General features: G+C 34.9%; 1 protein-coding gene across 1 annotated transcript; it reads left to right on the plus strand.

Annotated features, from left to right (window-relative positions):
* Positions 1-20,251: 20,251 nt before the first annotated feature.
* LOC145114564 (uncharacterized) lies at positions 20,252-22,051 on the plus strand. The gene is made up of 2 exons (XM_079050608.1): positions 20,252-20,508; positions 20,622-22,051. The coding sequence occupies exon 2, from the start codon at positions 20,625-20,627 to the stop codon at positions 21,813-21,815; it is 1,191 nt and encodes a 396-aa protein (XP_078906734.1). The 5' UTR covers positions 20,252-20,508; positions 20,622-20,624; the 3' UTR covers positions 21,816-22,051.
* Positions 22,052-24,320: the final 2,269 nt, after the last annotated feature.

Genomic DNA, 24,320 nt, shown 5'->3' on the forward strand with positions numbered 1-24,320 from the left:
ATCGTCAATTTCTCGAGAAAATATTTATGGTACGTTTTTAATGGATTTAATTGAAAAAATCGAAGTTTATTTCCATCCATTTATGTATCAAATTCTTTGATCACTAATTATAATGTTTAGTTATAACTTTGCAACCAAAGTTGTTGGTTTTTATCAAATATATACGTTAATTCATACCATTTTTATTTTTATTTTTTATACAATAATACATAAAAGTTGATCTAGATTCGTTAATTATTTATAACAAAGTCATAAAAATATTAAAAAAATCACTTTGAAGTTTAAAAAAATCAGTTTATATAGATTTCAGTTTATTTTAGTAGCCCACAGATGTTAAAAAAACAAACAGTCTTCTTTTTTCAGACTGCAGACGTTTGGTCCACCTCTTCTACTGCAGAGGTCTACAGATGTGGTTCGCAGACTGCATACATTTTGCCTCAAAAAAAACAAACAACACCTTAGTCTCAATAATATGTAAATTAGAATATTCACTTACTAGTTAGCTGAAGTTAATGGGAACTCCTAAAAGCACAAAACAAGCAACATTCGAGCATTGAGTAATCGGAAACAAGCATAACCTAATCATGCCATCCTATCACTGACCGATCAGTACTATCATGCAAGGCTACAAGCTCATATAGTAGGCATACAAAGGAATGTCTCCTAGATCCTCAACCCTAATCTAGCATGCGATTCACAGATTCATAATTCAAAGTATAATCATAAAACATGTATGGGTATTTTGGGAAACTTACTTGAGCTCGGTCGATTGCGTACACCACACCCCTTACTTTTTTTAGAAAAATTCTTTTTATAAAACATTCCTTTTTTATAAAAGTTTACCAAATCCTCAGTTTGATTTCAGACACACCCGAGAGTATGCCTGAATCCCTCAAACCAAGGCTCTGATACCAACTTGTAACGTCCCAAAATTAAAGACCAAAAATTTCATTTTTATAATAATAAAACCATCATCTAAATCGTTTTCATAAAACCATAATGAAATCATAGTATATCAATAGTCATCCAAATACATCAGAGTCAAATAAAATGCGGAACAATATGGTGTGTGTGATGTGATCATCCCGAGCTCTTGCCCTTAGATCCGAAAGTACCTGAAACATAAAATGATAACCGTAGTCATGAAGCTTAGTGAGTTCCCCAAGATACCTCATACCATACATATCATACATACAATGGGCCATACACCATCGGGCCCCGCTCGGAACAGATCTGTCAATAATATGAGATGGGCCCCACCTCATCACATTCATTAGGCCCCGCCTAGCATCGGGCCCCGCCCGACATTCATACAGACACATAAAACACATGCAAGAATCACTATGATAAATAGCATACAATACACTCATCAGGCCCCGCCTGGCATCGGACCCTACCCGGTATACATATCACATAACATACATGCAAGTAGGGATGAGTTATAAAACCGAAAAACCGGACCGAAACCGGAATCGGACCGGAACCGGAACCGGTATAACCGGAAAATGTTTAAAAGGTCCGGGTATTGGGTTCCAAATTCAGTCTTATCCGGGTTCCGGGTATTTCGGGTACGGGTCCGGGTATTCCGGGTAAAAAAACCGGAACCGGTTTTTGGAACCGGATATGTAAAAAAAACCGGAACTGGGTTTAATGGACCGGAACCGATTTTTGTACGTTTTATAAAGTTTTTATATAGGAAATATAAATAAATATGTAAAAAAGCTTATAAGTTGATGGGTATTTTATCATAATCTATATAAGTTTTAAAAAATGAATATACTAGGAATATATTTTTGGTATAGAAATTTATATAAAAATAGTGTCGGCTAAAGATGAAATATTATTTATACATTTTTGATCTAAAGAAAATGGATGTAGGATTGGAGATGGTTGTTTATCATAATCTCAATTTGCATATGAGCTCTCATAATAATAATAATAATAATAATAATAATAATAATAATAATAATAATAATAAGAGAGAAAACATTGAAGTAATGGAAAATTAACAGATATGAAGCATGACATTCATCTAACAAAATCTCAGCCTATCTCTCATTCCCCTCTCTGGTGAACTTTATTTGTAAGAACCATAATTTATATGCAATATTAAGATTAGATAAATGGTTATAAGTTTGGTTTTATATGTTAAAGAATGGTTTAATTAAAAAGGGTGATTTCGTCATTTGTAGGAAATTTTGAAAAATTGGCTTATGCAGTCGTTTAAATACATTATACTGTAATAACTTTTGTAATAAGTTATGGTGTTTGATTTGAGCGAATTTGACTATATAATAGTGTATTTGATCAAAAAGGGTGAAATCGAAAGTTTTATTATTTTTAGTATCAACTTGTTTTGTTGGCTTAATGGGTTAAAGTTCTCTTGGGTCAAAAATATGGTTTACACATTACTTTTCTAGGAAAATGTATTTTTATGTCTAGGACCGTAAACAGCTTGGTGTTTACGGCTGTATACGTGTTTACGGTTGTGTTTACGACCGTGACCAGGTTTATGGTCGTAAACTCATTCACGGCCCATGTCTACTATATATAGGGTGAGGAGTGCATGTGTGAGAGTGTACGGTTAAGGGCTAGGTGAGAGAGCATATTGTAGAGAGAGAAAACTAGAGAGAAGATTAGTGTGTGTGAATCTCTTGTATCTGGATCTTCATTCTAATCAATTCATACATTAGATTCATCATCTTTTTCTTCTCCTTCTCCTTCATTTGATATGGCATCATCCGTTTGATTGGGATTCTGCACCATCAAACGGATCTGATTGATACACAAGCAGATTGGGGACTTACAGTTGGTATCAGAGCTTGGATTGTATCAATCATTTTGGCCAGATCTTGAGCTTATTTGATCTTATTTTTGAAGGATTTCTGCGTTTTTGGATAGATCTTGGCAAAATAGGGGGGTTTGTTCTTCGTGTTTTTGATAAAAATGGGTTTTTGATCGAGATTTTGAGCTACAAAGTCGAAAAAACGCTGTTTTTGGTCGTAACCAGCGAGTGGGTGGCGGCGTGTACGGCCAGCAGCTAGGGTTTCCGAAGAGTTTGCGGCCGGAGTTTACGGTCCGAGGAGTTTGCGGTCAGAGGGTTTACGGTCCGAGGGCTCGCGAGTTTACGGTCCGAAGTCACGTGTACGACCCTCGGAGTCTACGGCCAGAGTTTACGGCCTCGGAGTTCACGGTCGGAGTTTACAGCCTCGCTTCGGACGTTTACGGCTCGGAGTTTACGACCAGCCTCGGTCTTGGTCAGCAGCGTGTGCGAGACTTTGATCAGATAGTCCGAAGTTCGCAGCAGTCGTCCTCGCATCCTCGTTTCCTTGCACATCAGCGACCAATAAAAAAAGGGAAGCGAAGTTGGGGGTGTCGGGGATCGAACCCAGGTCTCCTACCTCTTCATCCCACGCGTCTTACCAATTGCTCTAGGCTGCATCTTGTTTCATTCCTTTCGATTTTTATTCAAAGGCACTCCCTTTCGCACCTATTTTCGCAAAATTGACACTTTTAGCCCAAAATCAATTTTCTTTTATTTTTAAATTCCATTTTCAACCCAAAATTTTAGTTTTTAATTTTTTGACTTTTTACTTAAAATTTTGACTTTGAGTTTTGAAGTTTGACCTTTGACTTTAAACTTTGACTTTCTCGTTTAACCTTCAAAATTTCAAATTTAGCTTTTCGGTTTGACTTTTTAAGTTTGAATTTTTAAGTTTGACTTTTTAAATTTGACTTTTAAGGTTGACTTTTGAGGTTTTAAGTCAAAGGGCATTTTTGATAAACAATGAGTTTTTCAAACACCAAAGTCAATGAAATTTCTTGTTCTCAAACATGCATTGATAATGTTAAAAATTTACTTGAGCATATCGAATTATTACGCAGAGAGAACGAGGACCTAAAATACGAAGGATATCAACTTAGGAAAGGACAGAAACCCCTGAAGGTTGAATTAGAAGCAAAAACCAAAGACTTTAGGAAGCTTCAGGAAGAGTATAGCAATAAATGTGAAAATTATAGATATGTGACAGAACAACTTGCTGAGTTAACTGCTGAACTTGACGCATTAAAACATAAGTTTGAAAATGCGGATTTTAATTTCAGAAAATTTGATGCGTCGAGTGAAGTAGTTGCTTCAATGATGGAAAATAGTATGAGATTTAAAAATAACCAGTCAAAGGGTTTAGGGTATGATAAAGTGCCTCCTCCTTTTAATCACACCTATCAGTATAACCCTTTGACAAAAGAGGAAATGGACAGAGAGCCACATCTCAAATATGGATTTGTGTCAGGAGGTAGTATTAATGTTGAAAGTACTAATGTTTCTACTTCTTCTGCAGATCAACCACTAAGTCATTGCAAGGATGCAGCTGAAGAGAGTGTGTCTGATAATGAAACTGTGTCAAAGTCTGATGACTTAAATTTTTTTGATATATTTGATGACATCTTTGATAATTCTGCCGTGGTTGTGCTAGAAAGTGTTGAGCTGAACGATTCTGATACTTCCACTTCCTGTGCAGGTAAAGTAACGGAAGATGAGAACAAGGAGAAAACTATTGAACAAACAAATGACTCCTTGAACTCTGAATCTGTTGCTTCTAACTCAGTTACTTCTGATCAACCTGCTGTTGAGAAATACAGGCCACCAAAACAAGTGAAACAGAGTGCTTGCTGTAAGTGTGCATGTGGGAACAACCAGGAACAAGGCAGGGATACGCCACCAGGGGCAGGAAGAAACAACTCCTATGTGAAGAAGCAGACTTGCTTTCACTGTGGAACACCTGGACACATTGCCCGAAACTGTCCAAATCGCCCATACGTTCCCTACTATGCACAAGGGTGGCAGAACGCGCCAAGATGGAGATTTTCTAAAAGAAACCCCTCAAGGTCACGATCAGACATTGGCGACTGGAATGCCAAGAAGGTCAAGAATTCAACTCCCAAGGCCAAGAATCCAACTCCCAAGGTCAAGAGGGGTACGCCGACCAAGAAGTTCAATCCAAGAGATGCTCCAGCGAAATCAAGATCGGTCAGATCAAAGTCATCTCAACGATCGACTTTCAGTTCAAAAGCAAGTACTGAGGCACCCATCGGATCGAAAAATAAATAGGTTAATCCCAATTATAGATGGGTTCCAAAGGTTCAATCTCCCAAATCACGCAATGACTCTAATATTTCTTCATCTTCTGTTTGTGATAAACAGGATATGTCTTGGGAGAGAGTACCATGTGAAGATGACAAAGGTCAACCCAGTTTCAAAATGGATTGGGTTCCAAAGACCAACTGATCTCGCTCTATGCTGGAGCAGCTATGGAGGCATATCATCAGACTTCGGTTTGTTGGTAGTGGTTGTTCCAGGCACATGATAGGAGGCATCTCTCAACTGTGCAACACTCAGAACTTTGTTTGAGAGTATGTGTCCTTTGCGGGAAAGCAAGAAAGGAAGGGATCACTCATGGGCTCAGTGCTTAATGACATGAAGAATTTTCGGATCTGTTCTGAGATTATGCATGCTGTTCTCAGACCTTCTGGATGCAAATTCAATCAGTGACTTACGGTTTGAGTATTTCTTCTCGATACTCCTGAGTTTTTCTTAAGCTGATTCGCTTCAAAGACAACTTTTTGTTTTAGGATAGATTAAATTTGCGCATTTACTTTCGTTTCTCTCTCCTATGCACAAATTTAGGGGGAGAAATAAAAACAAAATAAAAAATTAGAAAATTTTTAAAAAAAAATCCAAAAACATTAGAAAATCAGAAAATAAAAAAAATATGTTGTTATTGAATGTGCTTGCATGTGATGTGTTGGGAAGTGATATGAAGTAGAGTGCTAAAGAGCAATTTATGATGCGTGTAATGCACTAAAGCCGAATTGTCTAGACTCTGTATTCAATGTGCTGGTAGGCACAAAGGATTTAAAAGGACTAGACTCAGTTTGAAAATTGAAAGGACTTGACTAATATGAACTTAGATAGTTTCATTTGGACTGACCATACGACGCTCGGGTAGATTGAGCAGTGAGATAAACATGGGAGCCTGCGAGATACACTAAAAGTTAATTATCTAGAACTGTGGCTCAACATTTCCTTGATGTATGGACTCATGTCCTTAATTCCGGTATTGATAGGGCAACTGGGGGGTTCTGATAAAGTAGGTCTGTAGGAAATTATTTTCTTGCTTTCTATCTGTCAGTCATATGTTGCTTCCTTTGCGTGATTGGAACATATCCGACCTGGAATGCAACATATGCAACTCTATCTCTATGCATTTCCATATCTATGAAATTTTTTCTATCTGTTAGCCATATGCTGTTCCTTCTGCGTGATCGGAAGATCCGACCTGGGACACAGCATATGCACTCTACTATCTCTCTAAACCCCTATCTATGTTAGTCATATGTTGTTCCCTCTGTGTGATTGGAAGACATCCGACCTGGGATACAACATATGCACTTCTATATCTGACTTCTTTCTTAATGATTGAATACTCACCTAAAGTAAGGAGTTCTTTGGAAGTTCTTGATTACCGGGCTATATCGGGAAGTGGGAAACATGTTCTAGTACATCTAAAATTGAACCATTTAATAGGTTGTCTGTAGATCTTGCTGCTTAATTTAAGTGGACAACAATATCCTTGGTCGTCGTCAGCTAAATGTCCATTTAGGAATATATATCACAATGACTTGTCACTTATAATCTGTCCAAATTGTCAACATCCTTTGTGTTTAAGTGGACCACAATACCAGTGATTGACCAGATCTAGACATGCAGGCGTGTGTTGATAAATGATATTGGATTGCTTGACAACTTTGATCCCAATTATTTTTGTTTTTGTTAAATTTGTTCATAGTTTTCTTCTAATTTAAAATTTAGGGGGAGAATTAAAAATTTTAAAAAACCAAACAAAAATCAAAAAATCAAAAAAAAAAATAGTGTTATTTCTGTTTTATTTCTTTTTCAGAAAATATGAAAAATCCAAAAATATTGTGTGCTAAGTCTTATTTTAGTTTTGTTTCTATTTTTAGCTTTGTTTGTCTTGAAAATTGAATTCAGGTGTAGATGAGATTCATGGAGACTGTACCGAGATTTTCTGAGCCAAGACTTCATCCGTGAGTGTCGAAGAATTTTCATTCAAAGGAGAAAGAAATAAAGATTATTCTTTCAACATTCAATCTTTCAACCCTAGAAGCAAGATCAAGTTGTTCTTGAAGATTATGTGACAAGTTGCATTGAAGTCTCCTCAATCAATTTGTTGCTATCTATGTACCTGCTAAAGTGATCCGGAAGTTTCGTTCTCTATTCTCTCTGAAGATTCTCAAGCTGAAAACGCTATCTTTCAAGAATCTTTTCAAGAAGCCTCCTCACCCAACGTGCGTTCAAAGCCAAATCCTGAAGAAAAGCCCAACCGCTCAAGATGAAGTCATTCATTGAAGATTCATCAAGTTCATCTTGAAGCTGTGAAGAAATAGAAGATAAACGCTGAAGCCAAGCTCCCGATGAAGATTGACAAGAAAAGTCAGCTACTTTTTAGGGGGAGTTTGTTGGGTCAGTTAGAAAAGAAAGCCATAAACCAAGGGGGAGATTGTTGGGTCAAAAATATGGTTTATACTTTACTTTTCTAGGAAAATGTATTTTTATGTCTAGGACCGTAAACAGCTTGGTGTTTACGGCTGTATACGTGTTTACGGTTGTGTTTACGGCCGTGAACAGGTTTACGGCCGTAAACCCATTCACGGTCCATGTCTACTATATATAGGGTGAGGAGTGCATGTATGGGAGTGTACGGTTAAGGGCTAGGTGAGAGAGCATATTGTAGAGAGAGAAAACTAGAGAGAAGATTAGTGTGTGTGTGTGTGTGAATCTCTTGTATCTGGATCTTCATTCTAATCAATTCATACATTAGATTCATCGTCTTCTTCTTCTCCTTCTCCTTCATTTGATCTGGCATCATCCGTTTGATTGGGATTCCGCACCATCAAACAGATCTGATTGATACACAAGCAGATTGGGGACTTACAAGTTCTATATGCTTTTAGCCTATTTACAGTGGATCTTTTACAAACGGTTATATATTCATTTTGTTGTTTAATTATTCTAACTATTTTTTTTAATTAGAACCTCTAATCATGTTACAATTAACTCATCCCTATGAACGTACAATATATATTACAATCACATAACTAAAAGCTCATATTTCACACTAATATTAAACCAACTTTGTTATATCACGTTACTTTTAAAAAAAAATCAATGTCGTCAATAACCTAAATGTAATTTTTTGTTTATTAATTTTTTTTATAACGGTTGAAAGATTATGTGATTGAGGTAATTACAAAATAATAATAATAAAAATAAAAAAATCCGGGTTTTCCGGTTCTAAACTCATTTTACCCAGTTCCACCTTACCCACTTTCCTATTTCCGGGTTTTTCGCTTCTAGACCCACTTTACCTGGTACCATACCCGGAACCGAACCGGAACTGGTTCCTATATACCGGTCCGGTTTCCAGTTCTAAAAAATCTCGTTAAACGGTTACGGGTTTTCCGGGTCCGGGTCCATCCGGTCCGGGTTTGGACTCACTTTCATCCCTACATGCAAGAGTCAAACAGAAAACTAGAATCCTAATCATAATAAACCATGGTCCGACATTGGTGCCTTCGACACGACAAGCACAGTGAGGAAACTCACCTGAACTGCTAAATATCAGATAAAAGCTCGGACTACTGATCCGGGAAGTCTCTACACTAAACATCATCAAATAATACCCAATTAATAATTGGTCCACAACCTATAACTCGAATCCTAGTCCAAGTGTCCAACTCTCCGGGTAAAAGACCATTTTACCCCTTTCCTTACTTGGCCTAAAATCTGAGGCCCAATCTAATAGCACCCAAAAAGCCCAAACAGCCCAAAACCCTAAACGATACCCAAAACCCAATATGGGCCCATATCCAAGGACGCTCAAATCCTAGCAATGGCCCAAAGTCAGAAAGGCTAATGTCCCAACAAGTCCCAAAACTCCACTAGTCCAAAAATAGCCCAAACCGCAAAGTCAACAAAAGTCAACAACAACTTAGTACACCCAAGGTACTCAGACTTACGCCATGTGTACTCCATCAATCGCCAGTACGCGCTGCGTACGAGCTGGATACGCCCAACGTACGTGCCCATTAAGCACTTTTCCCATTAAGTGCTTAACACTTGCAACCGGACCCCAAAACTTTCGATCTAAGTCTTATGAAATGTTTTAATCCATAAAGTCATGAACTTGGAGCCTTTACATGGCTCAAAAGGACCCAAACCTTACTTTTAGTATTCTATTTTTAGCATCAACCTCCACCTCCAGTTCGTAACCCTAGCCACCCTTGTGCCTCCTTGAGAGATTTTAGTGTTTTGAGTGGGACTTTGGTCCTTTTTGGTCCTTTGGACTTGAAGTTCTTTGAGTATGAGCAACTCCAGAACCTTAGAATGGTTTTGAGTGATCTTCTGGTCTTTTTGGAGAAAAAAAGGTGTATGCATGGGTTCCCTTTAAATCATGCATAAAATCTTGACCATTATATGCCAAATATGAGGTAGGGTTTAAGTTTGGGTTTGTTTGGATGATAGATCTGGATAAAGTTGGAAACTTTATCCATTAAGTCCTTTGTATCAACTTTATCCATTATGTCCCTTGTATGATTCAAATTTAAGAGTTGGAATTTCTATTGGAAATGATTAAGCACTTAATGGACTAAGTGCATCAGACTAAAAATCGTGATGAGACCATTGAGGGGACATGAATCGAAGATTGGATGGAGTTTGCGACCGTCTTGTCGTAAAGTGATCGCGACGCAACTAGTATTTTGGTCACGGTGCGTTGACCGTTGACCGTTGACTTTTGACAAGTTTAAATTTTGGTCAAAATTTGAAGGATTTAAGATGTAGGCTGAGGTTTGACCAATTTGATTGTTATTTAGGTGGTTTGCGTTAGCTATTTCGTTTGAAGAGTCTGTTGTTTGAGATTTTGCTTTGAGACTCAGGTGAGTTTTTTCACTATACTATATGGTGATAGTATATGTCCAATGTACGGTAGGATGATAGTATTCCGTTAGCATGTGATTATGTTGTTGACTAGGATAGTCTTGTGTTCATATGAATGACATGTTTTTTTTGGTAGAGGTATTATTAATGATGGCATATTGTTGAATGTATGCCCTAATGGTTGTACGTAGTTTAAATTAGATAACATGAGAACCCTTAATCTGGCCTTATTTCATGGTTCTTGTTTGATTTATTGCTCTCAAATAGGATCATCTGTTCGCATTTCTATCTTATTTCTCGACTACATACAATTATGCATCCGTAAGGCAATCCTTCAATGTTAACAGTAGTTTTGGTAGATATGTTGATTGTCTGATTATTTGATTGTAAGATACGTTGATATGTTATGTTAAGGGTTGATGGTGGAATGGCACGAGAGCCGTGAGATGACAAATCGACATGAGATCTACAGGTACCTATCAACACGAGAGTCGTGAGTCTCTATTGATGACTAAACTGACACTAGAGCCATTTGTCGGTAGGTGGATCGAGATGAGAGCCGAGAGACATGCTAATATGGATCGACACGAGAGCCATGAGACATGTTCTATATGGACCAACATGAGATCCAAGAGGCATGTTGTATACAGATCAATACGAGAGCCAAAAGACATGTTGTAAGCAAACCGTCACGAGAACCGAGAGACATGTTGTATGCAGATCAACACAAGAGCCGAGATACTTGTTTGTATGCGGATCAACATGAGAGCCGAGAGAATTGTTTGTATGCATTGTATGTGTATCGTAGTATGTGGTATATTGGGGAACTCACTATGTGTATTATAGTATGTGGTATATTGGGGAACTCACTAAGCTTTATGCTTACAGTTGTTGATTCAATGTTTTCTGGTGGTTCTATTGTTAAGGAGGAAGGGCCAACTTGACTGTACCTCATGCCCATCGTAGAGGATTTTACATTTTAGACTTTCATTGCTTTTATTATTCTGATACAATCTGTGATTTGAATATATGGTTTGGAAACAAATTGATACTTGGGATTTATGAAAAATGGTTTTGGATGTTTCACTTATGTTTCAAAAAAAATTGTTTGAAAATTTGGGATGTCACATAAAATACCAACGAAACTTTAGTTAATTGCCCTACCATCTTATTCGATTAAACACAAAACACCCTTTTTCTCCCATCAAATTTTGCTTTCAATCGAAAAATTTTATCAACGAAAACCCATTTTTTGATCCACACATATTCATCTCCTTCGAAACTTGACAAAACGATCAACAATTAGTTTCCAATGATAAATCCTGAACACCATTAAAATGAAATCATCATTCACCCTCATTTGTTAATGAATACTTTTGATTCATCAATATGAAAATATTATTTTTCGATAAAAAACAACTCCATCGAAACATTAAATTAGAAAACCTGGATGCAAGAAGGTCAAGAACACCATAGTGGTGAACATCAACTGCAAATTTCTAGAAAAATTGTTGCATAATCAAACTTCTTATCATAAATCGATTCCCCTGTAATAAGCAATTTACAGATTTAATTCACAATCCAGATTCGATTTATTCGATTTATACTAATAACAATAAATAGAGTAAAATCTTGAAGGGTAAAAAATGAAGAACACGAGAAAACCCTAGAAATCGCTATCATCAAACGTGTTTAGTCCAGGGAAAACAAATGAAGTTGGAGTGTACGGTTTTATATATTAGGAAGGGTAGGCATGGTGATGGGGTGGCTAATTTCCCTTACATGTCATAGTGTCAAGTCATTAAGTTTACCAGTTGACCATTGAAATTGATCAAAGTGGTGTAATTGACACGTTTTATAGAAGTTACATGGTCTATTGTGTAAAAAAAACATTAATGACCAAATCGTACAAATAGGAAGATTTTATTGTGCTATAATGATATTTTATACTTTTTATACAAGTGGAAGATGAATATATTGTTAAATATTTAAAATACGAGTTTCAAAAGGCCAATCGTATACTTGCCCCCAATTGCTTGTTGTTCTTTTCCTACGTGAATAGGTGAGCGTGTACCCATGTTTGATATTTTTATGTGATTGAGGGTATATAGTAGCAATTTTTTAAAATCCACGTCTCCAATGAAAACCGTAATTCAAAACATGCATTGGAGACTTTTGAGGAGCACAAAGGCTTGGAACGCGGAGATTGTTCGATCGTGGTATTTTTCAGTCTAAATAAGTTATTTAAGATCAATTCAATAGCACAATAAAATCATTTGGATTAGTATATTGGATGATCGTGCTACCACCGGCTGGCACTTTCATCGCCTCTAGCAATGATCAGAGAAATTAGGTCTTACCGTTGATATTTATTTTTTTGGCTTTGTTTTACTTTCTATTTAATTTGAATTGTTGTTTTATGATTCGATTTGGTTTCTGTTCAACATTACAACATTTGTGCTCGTACGATTCAAAAGAAATACGTTGGATAAGACTGAATATATAATTTCAATATCATAGTGGCTAGAATAATACATTCACCGATTCACCAGCTGATTTTGCAATCGAGTTCATTTTTGCTGATATTGTACACAGCTGGCTATGGAAAATCGAAAGGCGTACTATATTATGATGCAGCGTATAAATTAAGAATCAAAGCTGATTATATTTAAAAAAAAACATAGAATATGTGATCTATCAATGCATGCACATATCATAACCATAACCACAAATATATATGTATAACTTAAAAGTAGTAGTAATGGGTATATAGCATGCAGAAGTTGACACATAATAGAAGAAAACACTAATCAATGCTTTACAGGAAAATTATTATATTTCATAATTGTCAAGGTCACAAAAGGGAATCCAGAATTCGAAATTAGTTCCTATTTAGTTGATATTTACTTTCTAATATAGCATGTGACTAGCGGAAGTCCCCAATTTAATGAAACATATATAAAAATGGTATAAAATAGAAGCTAGAAAGATCTTGAATATCCAAAAAAACTTTGAATTCTTGAATCCATTTCTATCTTTCAAAATGGTTTCAATTTTCAATTTCATGCCTTTAAGTGTTTGTTAAGTGTTAACACTAGTCCACATAAGATGCTACTACTTGCCTACTTGTGCTTTATGTCATGTCATCATTTTTAATGCAAAAAACTAAGTTGTTCAGATTGTTGGTTATAAACATAAATGCTCATGTATCTTCTGAAACATCTAACAGGAGCAGTGAATGAACTTGGAGTCACAAATATATCCAATGCAGTTAGCATCAAGCATTTACATGTTGCTTTGGTATCGATCTTGCACTGATCTGTAATATATATAGAGAAAAGATCAGCTATGAAGCGGTTATCTATCATCCAAAGTCGCGGTTATCTGTCATCCAAAGCCATAATCTCTTTACCTATATGCAAGGTGAAACTCATTTCAAGGTATGTGATCATCTCTCTCCTATATATTTGTCAAAATTGAATGCTTTATTCATGTCATGAACTCATGATAAATTGCATGTGTCGATTTGGGTTATATTTTATCCAATGGGCTAATTGGGTCGTAGTTTATGTTTAAAAAAATAAACAAGAAGAGGGTTGATGAAAGTAAACCCAACCCTTATTAAAAAAAATTTACCCATTTTAACTTGTAACCCAACCCACACATACATATTGGTTGCAGGCCCGGCCTTATATAGATAGAAAATAAGCCCTTGCTTAGGGCCCCAATTCTAAAGGGGCCCGATTGTTGATTAGGGATTAACGATAGTCAATTAGGGATTAACGATTCAGATTCTCCATTAACACATAAAGCAGCAGTAATTCTCGGTGACTATTCTTCCTTCTTTGAATGTGTGTCCTCTGAGTTCATTCTTCATTCTCCTCTGTCCTCGTAACCGCTGAATGGATTACCACTACCGTCTACCGGTTTGATTTTGATTCTCGATTCTAATCTTCTTCTTCTTCTTGGCTCTGATGATCTAACTGATTCTTATTCAAAAATAAAAAAAAAGAGGTTAGCTCGATTGTTGATTCTTCTTTCTGAGGCTGATAATCGCTGACTATTGTTTCTTTCCTTAGCGAATTCATAATTCAAAAATCAAAAATAGAGGTTTAACTGTTTGTACTTTGTATATGAGCATTTTCCTTGTTAATCGTCCCACTGTTAGATTCGTTTTGTGTTTGTAAGTAAAACTTTATAGACTCATTGTTGTTAGTTGTAAGATTGTATGTTCTGATTTTAGGGCGAAGCAACTACATAGCAATTTTTTTAGTGAGGTTTTGTTTTAGAATTTAGATATATATTATGCTAAATTTTGTTAATTTGATGAAGTTAAATCTATTAATTTTGATGTAGAAATCTATTTGATGTAGAAATTTGTTTATCATTTTCTGCACAAAAGAAGGAATAAATCTATTTTTTGAACTTTGATGTAGACTTCTTTCTTTATTAGACTATCTATTAAGGTTAATATGACTTAATTTTTTTAATATTCATTGTGTCAAGTTGGATTTTGGAATGATTTTCGCTAGAAGTTGCAAAGGTGGAACGAATTTGAGTTTTTTGAAGGTCAAGGCTGTCAATAACTATCAAGAACTCAAAGGCCCCAAACTTTTGGTTCGCTTAGAGCCCCCAAATTGGTTGAGCCGTCCCTGATTGGTTGTGGTATTATGTGAATGGATCAATGATCATTATTTGGTTCCATTAGATGTGTTTTTCTTCCTATTTTGTTTGCTTGTATATATGTCATCATTGTAAAAGATTGCTCCAAATGTGTAAAAGAATATACCTTAATAATTAGAATAAAAAATGGAAATGAAGTGTTTTGGAAGACTGGCCTTCGTAGGACAAAGTAACTATTCATGGCATGGCATCGTATATGATATAGGTGATAACATTTTGACTTAATTTTCTATGGACCATCTTATAGCCAAAACTCCATCTTTGCCACCCTAGTACTCCTTGTTACTTGTCACATAGTTATACAGCAAATATCAGGATTTTGTCACTTCCTTCGTTATACATGCATTGGAGTATTCGACTGCAACTGAAGTCGATATGACAAACACTGTAATATTTTATCTCACCCAAAAATATGAAACAATAATTGCAAAATACGAAGACACCCTCTCATCTTTATCATAAAATATAGACCAAGAAAACTAAACAAACACAACAGGTCTAAAGGGGTAAAAAAAGGTTTAAGGCGGGTTGGTTTGATCCAGAGTTAACCTTTGTCCTTAGTTTCTTATTCGGTTTGAGACTTAGAACGGCATTTCTTATTTATTTTTTGTTCTTAAAATTCGGAAATAACTAATATATTAAATATAATTATATTTAAGAGGTCGAAAGCATCTAAATAAACATTGCTTTTAAATTGTTTAATCTGTTTTTTTTTAAATAAAAGTTGATTGGTTTGATCCAGAGTTAACATTTGTCATTAGTTTCTTATTCGGTTATTTGTCTCCCTTAGAAATGGTGATTTTTAGTTGGGAAAATACTGGGTATAGACATTATTTGGGGTTGAATTCCAAAATATAGACACAAAAAATTGAATTTCCGGGAATAGACATGGATTCCGCGGAGGTAGCTCCGCGGAATCCACTGTAGCTCCGCGGAATGGCAAAATCGTAAATAAATGAGAAAATTAAAAAAAAAAAAAAAAAAAAAACTCAAGATCCATTCCGCGGAGCTCCGCAGAGGTAGCTCCGAGGAATGGATCTTCAGAAAGAAAAAAAATTCTCCTCCAATGATTCTTTTATGTAAAGATCTTCAATTAAAAAACCAATTTTTTTCCACCTCACATTCATTCCAAACATTGTTAAGAAATATTCATACTATTATAATCTTTTCTTGAAAATAATTAGTTGGGGAATGAATATAAACCTCGAAGAATCGATTTGAAAAAAAAAAAAAAAAATCTGAAGATCCATTCATCGGAGCTACCTCTGCGGAATCCACTATAGCTCCACGAAATGGATCTTGAGTTTTTTTTATTTATTTACGATTTTGCCATTCCGCGGAGCTCCGCGTAGTTACCTCCGCGGAATCCATGTCTATACTCGGAAATTCAATTTTTTGTGTCTATATTTTTGAATTCAACCCCAAATAATCTTTGTACCTGGTATCTTTCCCTTTTTAGTTTATTGGTTGCCACCTCGTTGTGGTCAAAAGTACTTGGCCTGTCAGCTTGTTTTATTCAGTGTGCTTTATCTTCTCTAGAATTAAGTGCAATATTATGTGTTCGAATGCTAGATGTAATTACATTCACTTGATAACTCAATTTTCGGTTTTTTAATAAATAATTAATATAATAATTATATTACAAAGATTATACTATCAAAAAATCAATTTAGTTTTCTTAAGAGAACAGTTTAAAAGATTATAAGAATCTGAATATCATTCAAAAGTAAATAATTAATATAATAATTATATTACAAAGATTATACTATCAAAAAATCAATTTAGTTTTCTTAAGAGAACAGTTTAAAAGATTATAAGAATCTGAATATCATTCAAAAGGTTTGATCCATTTCATTTTTTTTAAGTTTAAAATTTTTACTAGTTTGACATTTAGCATTGAAGAGGGGGGGGGGGGGGGGGGGGGGTGTTATGTACTAAATGAATGTAGATGAAAGACATGGACATCTTACCTAAAGTGTATAAATACAAATACTTCTTTTTTATCGGAAGTAACAACACAATCTTCAAATATATAAGGATGGAATTATGCCTCCATGATCCACCCATGTAAAGTGATTGTCTTTTTATTGATGGTTAGGTGTGTAATGACATATATACCCTTGCACATTGATTATTGTAGGCCCAGTATAGGGGTATATATGGCTAGGATTTTTGGTGTGGTATGCATTGAGATAACTTAACCAAATGTATGCTTGTGTTAGAAGATAGATGGGATTATGATTGGTCAAGAGTAAAAGAGAAGTAGTTTTGGTAGGTTCATTTCTTTGTTTGCATGTGCTTGATACATTTATTTATACCCACATGGGTTTAGTGCTTCATGACTTGTACCGTACAACTACATTCCAAACCATGGAACTTGGGGTTTTTGAGATTTTGACAAAACAAAGGATAATATGGCTATTTGTTAACTAATTGTGGAATAAAACAGACCACTTTTTTGTATATCTTATATCATGGTCTTCACATCATTTAGGTGTTTCTAGTTTACGGAGTTTATCAGAAAACCTCCACATTAATCAAATAAATGTTCTTCAAAAAAAAAAAAAAATAGTAATGAGTCATTTTCTTTATAACCAAAAAATGTCTCTTTCCAATCGGATCGGTATGTTAAAAGTCTAAACTGGTTTGCTATTAATGGTCATTAATTGGTCTAGTTTAGAGGCTTTAGATTGCAACCTTTTCATCTATGAATGTGAATAAGATAGTTTGCCACTAACAAGATCCTTTTTGTAATGCATTACATGTCTCGCATTCAATAGGATGAAGCCAAAATTTTGTGAAAAATGGATGAAATCAAACATAGTATATTTCATTCATGATTTTGTAGTGAATATCACAAAATACTTATTAATTACATTAGTTTTTGAACACTAACCGTAGTTTTTAGTCTCTTGACTTGATCCCCCCGATGACGGGAGACTAGTGGTTGAGGAGTGGAATTAGATGTTCATGGTTCAAACCTGTCACACCAGAATATTACTAGTGTTCCACGATTGACTTGTCATGTATAAGCCTTGGGACAGCTTAACGTGAGCTGCTTAGATGATACGGGCTTATTACTTTTTTACTTCATCTTTTGCCCTTTAACAAAGTTTTGTAAAATTGATTTACAATCAATCATTAACTAATCCCTCGTGATAAACCATTGAATATGTAACTGGGCTTATCTTTAATCATATACATTGTGAGTCTGCTAAAATCGACCATCGAATATGTAATTGTGCTTATATTTGATTATATACATTGAGTCTGTTAAAGTTAAACAAATGAACGAAGAACACAATAGAAGAAGTGAGATGACTGAACATGTTATTATATTTCATTATGATGTTTGGTTGGCGTGAATTCATGGAATAAGTTATTCAAATTTGTTGTTTGTTATATATAATTAGAAAATTATATAAACTAATTAAATTGACGAATAAATAAAAAGTGTTATCTTTTAAAATTAAGGTTTCATAAAATAAAGATATATGGCTAAATAAAGCATGTACGAATTCACGTCAAATAAACATGATTATTATTATTATCATAAAACTAAATTTCATTCCTACTTCGTTTGTTGCATATGAAAAAACTGTGTGCTACCTCATTTATCCTCCACATGTTGATACGAAGATATTCATTGCAAATGAACAACATATTCTAAATCAAATTTTGTCCACATCTTGCAAGGTCAAACATATTTTCACGATGATGATATCGTCTGTCTAAAAAAAATGGATAAAAGTAAAACATATTGTTATGTTGACTATTGCGTACATATTTTTTTAGAAACAACAAAATTTTATTAAAATGAACCCCAACTAGTAAGAAACTAGGGGGAACATGAACAAAAGAAAAAGACATACAGTAGTCGCAAGTAAAGAAAAATACATAGGTAACATTAGGAAAAATGAAAAGAAGATGATGACCACACATTCCATTCACATAAACCGCCTTTTCCTCTGCATTTGATCCAGAGATACACCAATGATTTTATCTGCTCAGTTCCGCAAAAGGGACTAATAAATGTCAGTTTAAAAGTCCGATCATTTCTACATTTCCAGAGGCTCCATGTAAGCCCATATCATATCGTAACGAGTCTTTTTTTCTTTTTTGGACACCGAGCTCAGCTTGTAGCAAAGCATAATAGTTCTATGACATTGTGAAATGTTTGATGTTTGATACCGCACCAGTCAAATAATTTGTCTCTTATTGCACTCGCATACAGACATGTTACTAGGATGTGGGCGACACATTCGTCACCAGCAATGCAAGCATCACAGCATGTCGAGTTGAGCTCCACTCCTCATGATCTCAGAGCCATCATAGAAGGAGTTTTATTTTGTAGTGCTCTCCAAATAAAGAAGTTCACCTTGATCGGTGGAAGTAAGTGACTTGGGACATATTTTTTATCGATTAACCTCCTTAATGCCCCAACCGTATAGCGACCATCTGCATCAAGACTACTTTTCCATTGATCACACTCGCTCACCAAATTCATCGTGGACAGTCCGTTCGTTAGATTGTCAAAATCATCGGATAGTCCAGATTCAAGGGGACAAGAATTCCAATGACCTACAAAACATCGATCAATGATTATGTCCGCCCCTTTGCATCTTTTCCTTGTCTCAAGGTTGAACAGGCCGGGGTATTTGGTCTTAAATCGGTGATATTTCGCAAACTACCTTATAAGTAAAATTTAATTGATACGTTTCTTCATTGCTCTTGAGTCTTGACTAACTAAGAAGCCATAGATGTTAAGAAGCCATAGATGTTGGAGACAAAAGTAAAGCAATAATAAATTGATTCATAATAGTATTCTTATCATAGTTGGTAAAAAATAATTTTAAGCATGTACCAATAATTAATAACCTTTTTGAATGACCTCATTAAATTGACTGGTATCTTTTTAATGCTGGCATGGCAACAACAATTACAAAAGGTATAACCATTTTAATGACTTTCTTTTTTACCGTTTTTTTTTCATCTTGGAATTGTTAGCTAGTTATAATTATAATATATGTACGTCAAGTTAAAGATCTAAATATGTTCAATATTTGATACCATATTTTTATGTGTTAAATGTGATTGAAAAAAGTATATTACTACAATAATACTTATATTATTTGAATAACTGATTTAGGAAGTTTTATGTATTTTTATTAGAAATAAACAATACCCAAATATATTGTTCCATATTACTTTAAAAAATATATATATATGTAAAATTTATCTATCTTCTCGATTTATATTAATAAAATAAAAATAAAAAGTTTAGGCAATATTGATTTTGATTATATGCATTTAAGCAAGGAAAACGGATAAGTGAAAATAAGTAATAAAAGGAAAGAAAAAAAGTGTCGTTCGCATGTAATAAATGAGTGTGGCAGGTTCCACAAATGTCACGTGGTACTGGTCCAGTTCACCACCGCTTAAACCCCGAGGACACGTCATCACCGAACCTTCCACGTAGGCCCGGACAACCGTTGGTTCTTCCCAAACCTAACCCCCCACATCTATAACATACAAAGAACCCCAAAATTAACATTAACATTTTTTCATCAAATAAAAACAAAGAGAATGTAGTAGTAGTCATTGCTCCTTCTCTAAGAAGCCAAGACGCCCCACCTCCTCCTATGTGCGTTTGCGTTCCCCCCAAGCCATTTACCACCATCATCATCAGCTCTTTGTCTTTCTCTCTCTCTTTCTATAAAATTTTCAGAGCTAATAGCTGTCTTCTCCATTAAAGCTTTCACGGCTACATTTTCCCACCAGAAAGTGAAATAATCACTTCCTTCACGGTAAAGTATTATCAACCTCTTTGGTTTTCCTTTATATATATATATATATTCCAAATTCCAATCGATTGTATATTCTTTCTCAAATCTCTTTGTTTAATTTGATTATGAGGAAGGCAATGTGGTTTCTCGGGGTGATTCGTTTCTTGATTCTTCTTCTTCTTCATCGGTCTTGGTTGTGTTCTGCTATTTTGGATCCTGTTGATTTTTTAGCATTACAATCGATTAGAAAATCGTTGGAGGATATGCCAGGGTCTAATTACTTTTCTTCATGGGATTTCACTTCTGATCCCTGTAATTTCGCCGGCGTTTACTGCGAAGGGGAAAAAGTTGTGGCGCTGAACCTCGGCGATCCACGCGCCGGTGCTCCTGGTTTATCCGGTCGACTTAATCCTGCTATCGGAAAGTTGACTGCTCTCGCTGAGTTTACGGTTGTTCCTGGTCGGATCATGGGTGCATTGCCGTCGACTTTGTCGCAACTGAAGAATCTACGGTTTTTAGCCGTTAGTCGGAATTTTATCTCCCATGAAATTCCGGCGACATTAGGTGAGCTTCGGTGGTTGAGGACGCTTGATTTGAGTTACAATCAGATCACCGGTGGTGTTCCTTGGGCCATTGGAAATTTACCATCATTAACTAATCTTATCCTCTGTCACAATCATCTATCCGGTTCTATTCCTCATTTTGCTTCTCAAACTCTATCCCGGCTGGACCTCAAACACAACGAATTATCCGGTTCGATTGCACCTGGTTCTCTCCCTCCTTCGTTACAATACCTTTCCCTATCTTGGAACCGGTTTTCTGGTCCGGTAGACCGTGTGATATCTCGACTGAACCGGTTAAACTACCTAGACCTAAGCCTGAACCAATTCAACGGTCTAATCCCGGGTTGCATATTCAGTTTCCCAATCACCAACCTCCAACTCGAGCGAAACCAGTTTTCTGGACCGGTCCAGCCGGGAAGCTCGGTTTCAATACAGACCGTTGATCTTAGCCACAATATGTTGTATGGAAAAGTGTCTCCACTTTTCGCAACCGTACAGAATCTTTACCTGAACAACAACCGGTTCACCGGTTCAGTTCCGACGATTTTTGTGGACCGGTTGATGGCCGGCAGCATACAGTTGTTATACCTACAGCATAATTTTTTGACCGGAATGCCGATTAATCCGAGGGCTTTGATTCCTATGAGCAGTTCGTTGTGTTTGCAGTACAATTGCATGATCCCACCGGTTCAGACCCCATGCCCGATTAATGCTGGTACCCAGAAGACCCGCCCCACTTCGCAGTGCATGGAATGGAAAGGCTAAAATAGGGAATTTAATTTATATTATATTATATACTCGTTTAATTTTGCTACTTAATATTACTAGAAAAGGTAATCATATATATTACTTATATATACTTTTGGGAGGGAGGGAGGGTGTTTTTAGATTCATTTGATTAAATTTTGATGTCAAAAAATTGGGGGAAATATGAGAGATTATCATCATAATCATAATATATTTCTTGTGAATAATATAAGTTTTTGTCGGATATTCTTTTATCCCATATGTTTCTTATAATCTATGTTGTATCTGTTGTTTGATTCAATTCATGGTTCTAATTTCTAATTTCGTGTGAAAAGCCAAATTTTGTATTCGTTGACAACAGCACGTTCCAAAATTAGAAGAAACTTGCTTTTAATTTTTAAACATGTACTTATTAGGAGCAAATATGTGCTAGAAAACCGTATCCGCTAATTAAAACAATATTCAAAATACCCATGATTCATGAAATATTCCGAGAAATTGAAACAAAACTGAATTTTTTTAATGTGCCAGATATGTTAAAAATATTAAGTTATTAGGTTAATAATCTAAATCGTTTAATAAAACGACGTAGAAAATTGTATCCATTTAAAATACATTTTAGGCGTTTTTCGATCTGATTTGTTCTTTTAGCTAACCTTTTAACTCTTAAATTTAATGTGAAAATTTTATATATAGTAATTGTGATGCATGCTCGACACCAAATGCATTATTCGTGTAATTTTTACATAATGCATGACAAATGTGGTATATGCGGAAAATATAATAATGTAGTAATAAAATAATGCAAGAATATTTGTATGTATGTTCTTGGATTTGGACTTGGACCCACGTGATAATGGATAAGTGGAGTTCTCCTTTTCAGCTTTGAATTTGCATGGGTGTTGTGGAACCGGAACAGCATCATTGCATTCAATATTTCGTATTGGTCTCATCTCATTGTCGCTCTTCGTTATTGGGATGTGCACTCTCTTTTCCTTTACCAGTGTCATTTTTTCTTATTCTTACTTCCATATAAAATAAAAACAACTAGGAAAAGGTCCTTGCTTTGTCATTCTTTTTAGAAAAAAAATGAAAGGTAGAAGAATGTTTGACGGAAATTCCAAAGAATAAAAAAAAGGGATAGAAGAATACGGTAGACGAAAATGATAAAGAATAAAGAAAAATGGTTGTAAAGAAGTAAAAGTGAAAGTTTAGTGGCCAAAATATAAAGAAGTAAAAATAAAGTGACAAAATTATAAAAATGAAAAGTTTGTTGAAACTTTAGTGGCAAAGTTATAAAGAAGTAAATAAAGTGGTCAAATTATAAAGATGGGAAGTTTCAACACTAAAATGTAGAAAAGATGTGGCAAAAGTCCTAAAATATAGAAAATATGTGGCAAAAGTTAGAAATAGAAAAGAATACTGTTCTTTTCCTCTATGCGCTTTAATATATATAGTTAATTACTTCTTTTAAGAAACATAATATTCATACATATATTATGAATTTTTTTCCCTTTTGGAAAGATATATGTAGAGATCGAACTTAAGTTTCCTTATCCTGGTTGATTAGCTAACTGAGCATCCTTAGCAGTTAGAAATATTGATTTTTCTAGTTATATAGAATTTAACGTAGCTAAATGGGTGTAACATTAGGCATTAACCTACCACACACAAATTTGAAGTGAAATATATATTATATATAAAATTTATATTTCTTTTGAAAAAAAAAATGCTAAGGTTGTGAATTATGTCATGGTTTACCTCATTCAAAACTTAAATTCATAATGAAAGAAATAATTTAACTGTTAATGCACGTCGATTAAAGAACTGAGGCAACAATTTTTTGAATAAATCAAATTGCATTTCAACTTAAACGAACAAGTTACTTTAAAATCATATATTGTTATATATTTTTACCATTTGAAATATTTTGCTACTTGTCTATATTTTAAGAATTATTTTGTCTACCCTAAAACAAAATCTTAGATACGTCACTGATGCTGTAATAAATTTGTCATTTTTCAAAAAAAGAAACATGTAAATTTGTGCGGAGGAAATGTGAAATGTTTGGAATTTCTACATACATAAGATAAGTTTATGAACTTTTTTTTTAAGAAATTGATTGCTTTTTATCATTTTAGGAAACTATAGTTTTCTTTGCTAATTTAAGCAATCTAGTTGATAAATGCAAATATGGCTCCATAAGTTTGTAAGTATCCACTTTGTTGCATATTTTGGAAAACCGTTTACGTTCCTTACATAAACAAGTAATTAACCTGCCAGGCCGCCATTATATAGAATCTTATAAAAATATGTTCATATGTGGTTGTGATTATTTGTGTGAAGTATGTATGTAAACATAATGTTCTAGATAGATAATATTAAAAGGAGAATGGTACATGACATAAATACTTAAATTGTAATATCCACCCTCAAACTCGACGAGGTGGATAATAGATCAAACTGAGTTTGGAGATCAGAAAACTAAAACGACCAGGTAAGAGTGTTTTGTTTGATTAGTAA

This window comes from Lactuca virosa, chromosome 5 (genome assembly GCF_052849685.1).
Source record: "Lactuca virosa cultivar CGN04683 chromosome 5, Lactuca_virosa_CGN04683_v6, whole genome shotgun sequence".
Taxonomy (NCBI): domain Eukaryota; kingdom Viridiplantae; phylum Streptophyta; class Magnoliopsida; order Asterales; family Asteraceae; genus Lactuca; species Lactuca virosa.

What these genes read in the sequence shown, in the direction of transcription:
- LOC145114564 (XM_079050608.1), top strand. Translation starts at nt 20,625, where the DNA reads ATGTGGTTTCTCGGGGTGATTCGTTTCTTGATTCTTCTTCTTCTTCAT.